The following is a 12516-nucleotide window of genomic DNA, read 5'->3' on the forward strand; positions in this document are numbered from 1 at the left end:
ACCATAGCCGTTAATGTATGGTGTTAGTTTGTGATTTCAAATGTTTAGGCATCAGGCATTGGCCTATATCTCAATCTAAATTATCCGAGTATAATTATCATAGCAATATAATTGTTAACAGTAGCCTACAATTGCAAAACAAACCTAAATCCGCCCTCTATTTCCCCAACACAAAACCATGTTAAAAGTTAGGTTACTTTATATATATATATCAAACAATGTCAAAAAAGCCAATTTAGATGAGTTTAGATGGTGTTTTTTAAACAACGAAGTATAGGTCTAAAGACGTCCTCGACCTACATAGCCTATCGTTCACAACGTCAATCATGGCGTGTCATTTTTTTTTTATTGAAGCGGTGGATGAGGGAGCTGTCATTGTACACGATTTAAAGGGGAACGTCCTTTCTGGACGAAGTCACATGGCCGTGTGCATTGCTTTTGCCGTGGCGGATTGTATGATCCATGTTTTACCTCTCGGGCTGCACGCGCAATTAGCTTGACTACTTAAATCTGACTTGAATTAGTAGGACTGCTTGAGCTAAAATTGGCCTTTATGGAACCGCTTTAGCCTCGCTTGACTAACAAAACTCATTCAAGTCTGGTTAAGGACTTAAAGTCTAGCTTTTTTGAGCGGCCTTTATGAAACAGGCCCCTGGTGTTGCAAGTTAGCCTATTGGCTAAAAACCTTTATGCAACACATTTACAATATTATCTATGTATGTAATAATGTATGCTGCATTGTCCCTGACAAATAGTCAAATTTAATTGTATTTATTTGTTTGAGTGTTGGCACATTTTATGGTATTTGGCATCATATGCAAAGAGATCTGGGAATGAAAGAATTCGAAGATGTAGATCTTCATCAACCCTTTCAGAAGCTGCCCGAAGCACCTTGTCTCTGGTACTTGTGCCTGTAACAGTTGAAATGGCCGTCAGAGGTTCTGGTCGAGAGCTGGCCTGTCCACAAATGAAGCAATCTCCGTATTTCAAACGATGTTGTATCAGCCCTACTCAGCCTTCTCGGTGCATGTGTGCTCTCATTCTCGACATTTGCAACTTGCTGCTGCTCACTGATGTTTGTCTTACTGCAGTAGTTTGCTCTACATGATACATGATATGAAACTTTGATTTTGGATGAAAGTATGTCATCTGTATATGGAGCCAGAGTTTTATGGACGTCATCATCTCTCTGCTGAGCAAGGGTAAGTATGTGTTGGAGGCCTTGTACTGTAGGGTTTTGGATATAGGGATCTTTTTTTCTTGCCTTTTTCAAAATGTTTCCCACAAATTATATAAAGCTTTGGATCCAGTGTCTGTCAGGCATTCTCCATAGTTCAAGAGACTAGTCAAAAGGGAAAATAATATACATTTAAGAATTTTCATTGAAATGCAAATCAAGTTGAATTTCACATGCAACATTACAAGGCCGTAGCCATGGACTCAACATTGGGGGGGACGAATACATTTTGTATGATAATTTAGGACAGTTTGCGTAGTTGCCTGTCATAGCGTAGCACATTTACATTTTTATATCAATATATTCGGGGGGACATTTTGACCAGATTTGAATATTGGGTGGGATGTGTCCCCCCCAATATGTATTATGATTAAGGCCTGGCAACATTAGTCAGAGGGCTAAGTACTTCCTTAGCTAGGCTAAGTAGTTTCTACAGCTAGCTACTTGTATTAGGGCGGCATGAAGAAATGGCTGCATTTTCAGGCATTTTTGTGTTTTACCTCTGTTGACATGATATGTGTTTCTATGATAATGCCTGGAAGAGTAACCACAAAGTAAATGAAAACATTCTGCATAGGTCTTGTTTTTGGCATGTTTGCCTATTTTAGGTATGTGTTTATATGTCTTGATTTATTCTATACATCAATATATTCACATCCAGTCTTTTCTAGTAGGTAAAGTAACTTCCTAACATGTCAAGTTTCAAGACTCTCAGAGCCTGTGTGATTGATCTGCATTAGTTTATACGCCTAAACTCCCATACGGGCAGGCTATATTTTAGTCCTTTCTTGGTTTTGGGGTGTTTAACAATATCTGTTAATTTAACAATCTTAGCAGTAACATATTTTTAGCCAAGAATCCATTTCATATATGGGAGACCTTAGAAATGATGAAAAACATTGTTGGGTTTAGTTCTACCTCCGGTAGGGGTATCTCAAAAACTAAAGCCCTTTTAGATCATGTGTCAGTATTTTGAGGGGTGTAGCTCCATTGACCTCCATTCATTCTGCTCTCTTTAGCGCCCTCACATGGAACTAGAGTGGAACTGCAACCAGTTCAGAACCCGGAAGTTTCCAGCGTGGCAGTTCTCCCTAGCCTGGCTGCCAGCCCAACTTCTCCCCGCCCACAAATACATTTGGTCGGGAAGTTGGGTCTGGAGGGTCTCGTATTGGGAACAACTACATACGACCAGGATCTGGACGGACCAATGAAATTGCCAGGGCGGGCTTTATACGATGATGGACAGCCCTTGGGTTGAATTCGTTTTCAACAAACAACATATTACGTTGCTCTGATTGGTTGTAGGTCTGTCCAATTGAGCGTAGAGGCATTTGTTTTACGAGTTCGGTTGAAACACTCCCCGTAGTAACAGCCCAACGGAGAGTTTTCAGACTCATATTCTGACTAGAATTATGAGTATGACAACGTCAGGCTAAGTTCTCCCTATATTAGACATTCTCTGGTAAAACCTTCCAGTCTATATGACCAAGATGGCAAATGTATGTCAAGAAATCTACAATTGGGGCAGCAGAAAGTTGCAGTGAAAATTGATCCAACATTACAACCCCAATTTTAGTTTATTTATTTTAAACCCAACAAATCAAGATTAAGCATGTTATAGCAGAATAACTAAAAGATGACACCAAGCATTTGAACCTGAACATTATTCCAGTACAGATGCACGAGGGCTAGCCTTGCATGACAAATATATGATAAGTTTGACTCATTCAGAATTTATTGCACATGACAATAAAAACAATACATGAGATTAGCAACAAACAAAACATACAGGACTGAAGTAAATTCAACAATTAGCTTAGATATCAAATGTTACACCTTTCATTACATTCTATAAAATATATATTCTTCGATATAAAGTCTACACATACTCTCAAAGACTGAAAGAGCTCCGTTCAGGCAACCATCATACTGGAGTTTAAAGCTACAGCTGGCCACAGAATTAGTTTCCAATGAATGCTGTATGTGTCGTCTAAGACCCACCTTTGGCACTCCCTTTGTCAAGGTTAATGTTCGTGTTTGTCATTCATGTAGTGAAATAGACTGAATTAACTGCAAGCAAAACTTAATTTAAATGCATGGTTGATTTAGGTGTCGTAAGAACAGTTGTTAGAGAGAGGATATAATTCAATTTTTAAATTTACAACTCAATAAAGCTGATTCTCACAAGTCGTCATGGTTTGTTAACACAATGTATGCAAAGCAATAAATTAAATATGATTCTCTCCCCACCCCAAATCTCTATCCAATCCATGTAATTGCTAAATAAACACTACTGGTAGAAAACAAGTAGAGCCATATAAAATGTGGAGAAAAAAAACATTCAATTGACCTTCAAATTGAAAAATGGATTGTACTAGGGGTCAAATGTAGTACTGGTTAGCCGCAAGGTTGTCCATGAAAGGCCGTACCAGATAATCAGTGGAAAAGTAGAAGACGAGGCCAAAGGTGATGGAGATAGGAAGCGCCGGTAGGGCCTTCTTGAAGATGGCCAGCAGGAGGAGAGTGAGACACAATCCCTGGAGACAGAGAGGGATGTAGGTATGTTAGAGGGCACATAATAAAAACCCTTGAATCCATCTACAAGCAAAATAGGTCTGAAATGACGGGTGGAACTCCACTCTGTGTACTGCCCAGTGCCCAAACACATCCAGTAACTAAAGACTGTGCTGAAAAACTTACTATGAGAATGGCTACAAAACAAGCCAGGGTGGTGTTCCAGTCTCCTCCAGTGGCGGCAGCCTTTCCCACCAGCACACTGTAGAAGATGAAGTCTCCAAGTCCGAGCTTTACTCCACCTGCAGAGACCCAGTAACACAGCATGGTAACACTACACAACGATACAGTTTCCTTTAGGGCTGGGCGATATGGGTAAAAAATGATTAATATAGATATTTATTAGTGCTGTCAAATGACTTAAATATTTAATTGCATTAATGTCATAGTTAACTCGCAATTAATCGCACATTTTTATATATTTTTAATGTCCCTTGATTTCTTTTTGAGCAGCACAGATAGTTAGCTACATACTAGCTAGTAACAGATAATTTTATTTAACTTTTTTGTGTTGACGTTAGCTAACTAGCATCGGCGACTGAGTAGTACCTAGCAAGCATCAGCAGCATTTGTATCGGTTAAATGAACGTAGTTAAATATCAGCTAATGTTCAACTGTAAAGTATACACCTTTTAAAGGATCTCTTGGTACAGTAAATCAGCTTCTGCCGGGTAGAAAGGGAATTTTAAGAAAAAGTATAAATTTAACACCAATGTGGCAAAATACATTGTTATGTCTACAAATCATTTTAGATATGGTATAAGTTAAGCTAGCTTGCAAATACTGGAGGATAGTCTACGGAAGTTGAGTTAGCCAATGTTGATGCCAGCTAACGTTTAGCTCTACATTTCACTGGGTCTTGCAGCGTTGCTTGATTTACTGAAATTATTAGGAAATGTTATGTACTAGCCATCTGCCTACTTTAGCAAGTCACAGTATGCCCTGATAGTGTAACTGAGACGACACCGTAAATAATTCACCTTTCAAGTAATAAGCCCCCGTTGAAGTGTTGAGCATTAAATTAGTCCCATCGGTCTGAGATCTTGGGACGAAGCCACTTTTTTTGTGTGTTATTCTAATGCAGAATTCGGTTAAATAATATCAGTAAAATATAGGCCATAAGGTGAACCCTGTTATCGTTTCCTCCCGCTCTACTGTCTGGCATCTACACAATCTTTAGCGCAAGAGTCCTGCTAAGCTACCCCAAAAAAGTTTGTCGCTGAAATTCCGGTCGATTGTCGATGCGTCTGTTTTAGGCCACGTTTACACATAGGAGGGTATTTACAGAAACAAATATTTCTGCCCCTCCGTTTTCAAAAATAACGTTGTACACACAAGTACGTTTTCAAAAATGTTTCTGTTTACATTAACCCGCATATACGCCCCCGAGCGCCATCATAACTATGCCAAACCTGTAGGCGGCAGTGTAATGTAAAGGATAAAGCCATGCAAACCAAACAGAATTTTCAAAATCAACAACAACTACGAATAACACGATCAACTTCCTTCACTTTTCAGGAGCGAGGTTCATTTGTTTGAATGATTCACAAATGTGATGCACAAATGAATTTCGTGATTCAAAAATGTAACGCAATTCACAAATAAATGACCCCATTACGCTAGTTGTGTTCGACTTCATGCAGCACCAGCAGTGCCGACAGCCGGCTGCGTTGAAGCTGAGAAAGCCATTGGCTCCTTCAAGTCAGCCGGGTTGCAGGCGGCTGTAGGGGACGCCGGCGCTGCATGAAGTCGAACGCACCTATTACTATAAACAGGACGCTCGCATGCTTTTTTTGTCCCATACTGTGACGTTTGAGAACCTAAAACTCAATTTAAGCTAGTGCACACGCAAACACAAAAACAGAGTTTTCAGAAATCTCCACTTTGGCCAGAGTTTTTAGAAATGATTGTTTTCCGTGATAAAACCTCCGTTTTCGTGTAAATGAAAGGCCAAACCGCATGAAAATATATGCGTTCTTCTTCCGTGTAAACGGGACCTTATGCAGAACTAGTTTCTTCAGAGCGTAATAGGATTTTAGTGACACGGTTTGACACGTGATCGTCTATACCAATAAGGTAGCTGATTTGTCAACAAAGTGGCACGATGGATGGATATGGTTGGCACGTCACCTGGATGATCAGAAATCCGACCCCTGCAAAAGTGCCTGAGACAGGCACATGTTTTTTTTTTTTTTGCAGGACTGTGTTGCACAGACTTATGTCGTTGGTGTAATTGTGCCACCACAAAATAAACTGAGAAGATAACTCAAAATAACTGTCCTGACACTGACAGTGAGGACTGAGTGTCCTTAATCTGTTATTCCTTATTAAGTTTTATATATCATATTTCATGAAGATTGTTTTTCTGGTTGATCAGTGTTTTCATTTGTGGAAGAATGAATGAATGAACCAACAAACAAAGGGTCATTGGTATGAGTGCAATTATTAACGACATAAGTCTGTGCAACACAGTCATGCAAAAAAACACATCTGCCTGAAGAAACCAGTTCTGCATAAAACAGACGCATTGACAATCGACTGGAATTTCAGCAACAAACTTTTTGGGGGTAGCTTAGCACAACTTGTTTTTATGAGCTAAAGATTGTGTAGATGCCAGATTGTGGAGCGGGAATCATTTTCTAAAATACTTTTTGTGGTTCACCTTGCGGCCTAATAGACGTAATGAGTGGCACATTAAGTGGGGCAAGTACTTAGTCTCTTCCAGACTTGCCCTACCAAAAAATTCACTTGTTCCGGACAAGCCTTAATGTCGAGCCCTGTAGCCTACATGGCTAGATTCTTGATACAGATCAGAATCCATCATATCTTGGACACCCAAAATCAGCGAATCTCACAGCCAAATCAGCGCAATAGAAAATGCGCTTTAAAGAATTTCAAACCAAACTTTTTGTGGGAAAAAAAGTGGAAGACTTGTCTGTAAGTCTGAAATAAACTGTTAAACGGGATTTGATGATCACTAGTCTAGTGATTACGTTATTCTGTGTTGTCATCATTCATTTTTTTTGTTTGTAACAAAGCAGCTGATATTGCCAAAAGGGACAGCAAGCTAGTGGACTGCCGAGTCGCTTTCACTGAAAGTGAATGTTTTCTCCGGTCTAGCTAGATCCGGTGTGGTGTTGTAGTTTGTCTAACATCAGTAGTTGTTGCAACAGCATGTGAAAAAAAAACGACAAAGTTTGCTTGGCCAAAAAGATCTTGCGATAAAAAAACTATGCAGTTAAAATGGGTTTGCTTTAACACCGTTAATAACGTATTTAACTGACAGCACTAATATTTATATTTCCATTCGCTAATGATGATTAAGACGATAGACCACAGATCCCTAGTAGTAGCAAAATAAGTCTCTTCCTCAACTTTTTCCCTACACTCTGCAAAATGTTTAGGCAGCGTGGTGTGAGAGAAATGTTTGCGGCCAGGTAGCACTTACCTGGGGTCAAGTAACTTAACCTTTTAAAACCTTGCTTTTTATCAATACCTTGGCGCAAACTCACACTTTCTGCATGTTCCAACAAGTGATTTAGCTTCAGGTGGTAAAAGGTTTGTCGTATTGCCAGACTGCTGTTCCTTATTATTCTCTATCGACATTAACAATACTATTGAAAATTAAATGATGTTACGATATGTTTATTGAGGGAAGTCATTACTTCGATAAATTGATTAGAAAAATATCGCCCAGCCCGAGTTTCCTTTACCGTGGAAATTATTTGTTTGATTAAGTTATGAAAAAAAAAAATAGGCAGTCCTAATCATTAATCTTTTTATGGTCCCTTCAGGAAAAATTGCTTCCCCTGAATCGATTTAAAGGCTCAGGAATGGTGTTAGAGCACAGGCTGACAGACCACATGCTGTGACTTGCATTCTCCCATTCAAGAATTATTGTTGTTGCTTGATCAAAGACTGAATAGCATGGGTTGGTGTCAGCCAGGCGCGTTGCTAGACATAACGCTCTTCTGGGGCACAGGCCCCTTATAGAATCATTTCAGGGACGTAAGTTTGATATCCGCTTTGGTAGGGACATCAATAGTTAAAACAGTTTGTGTTTCCAACTGCGTTGATTTTAAAAGCGTTGATTTGGATACTGCGTAACTTTTTTCAGCATCACCATCTTAATGAATGCACTGACTCAAAGTGTTAAAACGCAAACTTTTTGAATTTATTTTTTTACTGGGGCACAGCCGATTGATACTGAGGCACGTGCCTCAGTGAAAAGGGCTTAACAACGCCCCTGGTGTCAGCCTGTGCTCTTAGACCTATCCGGGTGCTTTATATCTTTGCAGAATGCTTAGCTGCCCAAAATGAACTATTAATTCATTATTATATAAAATAATCTATTCATAAGCAGACACTTTAACCCATAGCTATGTGCAGGGGGCATGTAATCATCTGCATTTAAATGCTCTACCAATGAGCTATAATCATTCCATCAAGTTACGATTGACGATGCCTAATCACTCACGATCTTCCTCTAGGTCATCATCTGTTGAGTAGGATCTGGCCAACCCTGAGGACACTTGGATATCTGGCTGAGCTCCATCACTATGTGAGGCAATGCCATCACTCTGTGCCTCTTCATCTGTAACACAAAATGAACGACAACATAACGAGCATTGACGTGCATGTCAAGGGAGCATAACTATCTAAAAACTTTCTAAAGATATATTTTTGGGCATTTCTGGTTTCATGAGATAGTGACAATGTAAAAGGACAGGAAGTAGGGGAGAGCCAGAGGGGAGGACATGCAGGAAGTGGCCCGGGTTGGAATTGAACCCAGGACCCTGCGGTAAGGCCTGAACCTACGTGGTACATGATCTACCCACTGACCTATGATGTTACCGAAGAATTGAGCTCTGACCTGTATCTTGATTTGCAGACTCTCTATGTGTTGAAGGGTTCGCCATTCCAACCATCCATATCATGGCAGCTGAAAAAGGAAAACATAAACTGTTTCTGTATCAGCACTCTTGTAAATAGTAACTCAGTTCTTCACAAAAGTGGAAACTTTTAATTCACACAAGCTTTTTGGGTTTTTATAACAACGAAATCAGTCACAATGAAGAATTAAGCCATGCCCCACGGCTTACTTGCTTGCTTACAATCGTATTTTGTACTGTGGCTTATGTTTAGTACTCACATGAGTATATAAGGGCAGGGAAGATAGGCTCATTTCGCTCTTGCGCAGTCTCCACAAGCATCCTCAAAGGACCCTTGGGGGACAGCACTGCAACCAAGTCTGCAAACAAGATGTAGAGCAAAGAAAAAAAAATCCCTCCTGTCACATTCCAATATGTCTTTTGTTTTAACAACATAGATAAACCGAGTTTTCAGCAAATTTGGTCATGTTTCGGTTGTAACTACAAATATTTGACCCTCTCGGCCTACCGTAGATAGAAATGGCTCCCAGGATGACCCAAGCGGACCATTCCGGAAGGTACTTGATGAAGACGAGCGCCATGAGGGCACTGATGACTATGAGGTAGGCCTGCTGGAGCTGCAGAGGCCCCTTCCAGTGGATGCATATCATTCCCACCGCCCCGAAGTTCCAGATGATAATGGCCACTGTGGGGTAATCCATGGCTATGTTGTACGTCTTGAACACCTCCCTGAGGACATCGGATCAAAGTAAAAAAACTTTGAGTTGGAGGATTGTATGAGACGGACTGAGAGTTTAGCACCATCGTCATGAGACAAACTGTAAAATTGATAGGAAGTCTCCCCATAGTAAATCAGTCTTTTCACAGCAGATATGGTTTTCTTCAAAATCTCTAGCCACTAACATATCACAAGAGAAAAACTAGGTTAGAAATGGGAATCTACGAAGACTTTCATTTGACTTCAATTGCTCTTCGGTCAAGCTGTTTTCATCATGAACCTTTAGCTCCCAATGTGTGTAACCAATGTGTGGCATTAGTCTCAACATGCCAGGACTTGGAAAATACTGGGGGGTTTTGGTCATGAGACCCACTCAAACTTCCATTTCGTGAAGTCAGTTTCAAATGATATATTCAATGTTCCAAAGTGTGTCAAAGTGGTAATCGATACTGTCGGCATTGTTGAGCAAAGCAGACCATGTAGGTCAAGTTTGTCTGAGCCTATCGGGTAAGAGCCAGTCTGACACACACATACAAGCGCACACAACCTCTACACTACCCTTCCCTCTCATTCGCTTCCTTTTCACTTCTACTATCCCATCTTTCCCTGCTACCTCGAGAATAGGAGTTCTCACAATTTCTCTCCATCTCAGCACTCATATAACTGCACTTTTGACTAAACTAAAAGAGCCAAGGACAATACAGAATACTTACCCTAGATACATGAAACTGAACCAAAAGAGCAACATTAGAGAAGACAGGATGAGCCATCCATGTATGAACTAGGACACAACAGGAGAGGAAATGCACCCTTAGAAATTGTATAAACAATGTTATGTACTCCTATCCTTTACAAAGCTCTTGACAGCTCTAAATCTCTCCAATCCTAATCCGAGCAGACACAATTTTAATGATTGCAAATTCTGCTTTGGATAAATGTTTTTCTCCGGACACACATTTTTAGGTGAATAAACCGTTTATGTGATTTTGTGTTGAACACATACCTTTGTTATGGTGTCTCACCTTGTAACAACGATACTTGTAGAGGACCACCAGAAAGATGGTCATGACCACAATGACACTGATCATGATGATAGTGTTGAGCACAGAGTTTAGGAGCCGCTGGCCTACAGAAGTAGTGTCCTCTGTGAAGGGTGTGTAGATCCTGTGGGTTACAAATAAAATCAAATCAAATCCATTTTAAGAGTCAGTCAAGTCAATCTTGGGTTTTGTATCTCTGTCCATATACATTATAGAGCAAAGTATGTATAGTGTGGTAGTAGACAAGCAACCCCTTTCATGTTACCCTCCTTGTCCTACATAAAACAAGCTTTCATTGCGCCATGCATATAAATAATGTTTTGCATGATCCAACTGATTTTTTGGGGAGGTACAGTAGACTACTTTAACTTGTGTAATCTTTGCAGAAAGACACTTTCCCATAGATTAGGGCAAGACAGAGTCAAATTAATGACGCCACCTACAGCTGCTGGCCGTTCTTCTCCGTGTAGAAGCTGACCGACTTAATGGTGGCCACCACCACCACCATGCAGAGAGTGACGGGGACGAAGAGCATGATGACATGCTTGGCGCCATACTTGAGGGTGAGCTCTTCCTCATCCATGTCGGGCTCCCTCTCCACCGTGCTGCGGTCGACCCCAGGACGCTCCCTGCTGGGGACTGGGGCTACACCATGATGCTGAGAAAGAATATGTTCATGATACCTGGTTAGTGTTGCGGTGTACAGTAGAGATCATGTTCACAATGCAATTTAAGGTACTGAGACAAATACTGTTAATTCACAGATATGACTTCACAGTACGTCAAATGTAAAGAGGAGCATGTTTTGGTTAGATGAGATTACCAAATGGCATTAAGCGAGGGAAGCCGTCATTACGGTTACGACTTCAAGAAACATACAGCCATTGTGAAAATCTAAACAACCTCTGTGTTAGCTGTACATTTGTCTTAAAACAAGTTTTAAATGTTTTAACAGAGTAAACAATGCACAACTGAGGCCACAGCTAGATGCAGTTCAGTTGACACCTACTCTTTTGGGTTCCATGTCCGATGGCAAGGGTTGGTCAGGCTCCTCCAGGTAGGACGGCACGGGGGGGATCTCGGAAGCAACCAATGCTGTCCTTTCATTATAGGACTCCTCTTCACTGTCCGAGGTATTCATGAATGGGAATGTTTGTCACAACTCTGCAAAAATTTGCACCAACATGATATCGTCACTGATAGAAAACTGTGACGCAAAATAAACGTCTAACAAATCCCCACAATCGAGCTCATCAGCGTAGGTATAACATAGATTCATGCGATTTCAATTCCGATGTACGTAGTCCGGAAGAGGGTTATGTAAATCAGATAATCCTCAATTGAAGTACAATCTTTAGAACGCAATAAGATTATTTGAATCTGATAGTAGATGAATTTGATTTGATCGGAAGACGAGTGAGAAGCACACAATCGTAATTCACAGTTCGATAGTGTGTGGCTAACACTAATCGCAAGCTAACTTAAATTCTATCTACGTATGCTAGCAACAACCTAGCCTGATCAATGTATGTGAACCCATAAACAAACGTAATGGAGTCACCTTCGTTATCCTTAATTTGACATAAACTAAACCAAAGTAAATGTGTAAACGCCTGGACGTAGGATCTGGAAGTGATCTCTCCGACAAAAAGCGGAATCGCGAGGAAGACTTTCGCATCAGCTGTTTGTGTCTGTCACGTGACAGTAAATGTTCCGGTAGTGACGTTTCCCATCACGTGACACACAAACCGATAGCAGAGAATCCACCTAAAGGCCGTTCTAAAACTGGTTGTTGCCGTTGTAAAATCCAGCATAACCTCACAGGTTGTCCTCATAACATTCTTTAACATTCCATATTACTGCGCATCGAATATTTCAAATTGAAAAAGACGGCAAAGATGTCCATCTGGCTGTTGCGTGGCAACGATTTATGTAGGAACTATACTTTGTAGTAGCGGAAGAATGACGGTTTATTATTAAACTATTTAGTTTCTAATTGTTTTTATTGATGAAACCATATCAAATATTTGTAGTAACAGTTTTAGAAAAGCAATA

General features: G+C 40.4%; 1 protein-coding gene across 2 annotated transcripts; it reads right to left on the minus strand.

Annotated features, from left to right (window-relative positions):
- Positions 1–2790: 2790 nt before the first annotated feature.
- Positions 2791–12246, minus strand: psen2 (presenilin 2). 2 transcript variants are annotated; one of them, XM_084685725.1, is made up of 11 exons: positions 12023–12246; positions 11471–11625; positions 11019–11119; positions 10444–10585; positions 10135–10202; positions 9212–9432; positions 8964–9062; positions 8685–8753; positions 8289–8405; positions 3938–4053; positions 2791–3774 (listed from the first exon to the last, which is right to left on the minus strand). In XM_084685725.1, exons 2-11 carry the CDS (start codon positions 11600–11602, stop codon positions 3619–3621), a joined length of 1221 nt encoding a protein of 406 aa, XP_084541851.1. In that variant the 5' UTR covers positions 11603–11625; positions 12023–12246; the 3' UTR covers positions 2791–3618. The 2 variants fall into 2 exon arrangements, with proteins under 2 accessions (XP_084541851.1, XP_084541850.1); XM_084685724.1 differs by having other exon boundaries at positions 10905–11119; positions 12023–12245.
- Positions 12247–12516: the final 270 nt, after the last annotated feature.

This window comes from Hypomesus nipponensis, chromosome 21 (assembly GCF_054491055.1).
Source record: "Hypomesus nipponensis isolate SF chromosome 21, ASM5449105v1, whole genome shotgun sequence".
Classification (NCBI taxonomy): domain Eukaryota; kingdom Metazoa; phylum Chordata; class Actinopteri; order Osmeriformes; family Osmeridae; genus Hypomesus; species Hypomesus nipponensis.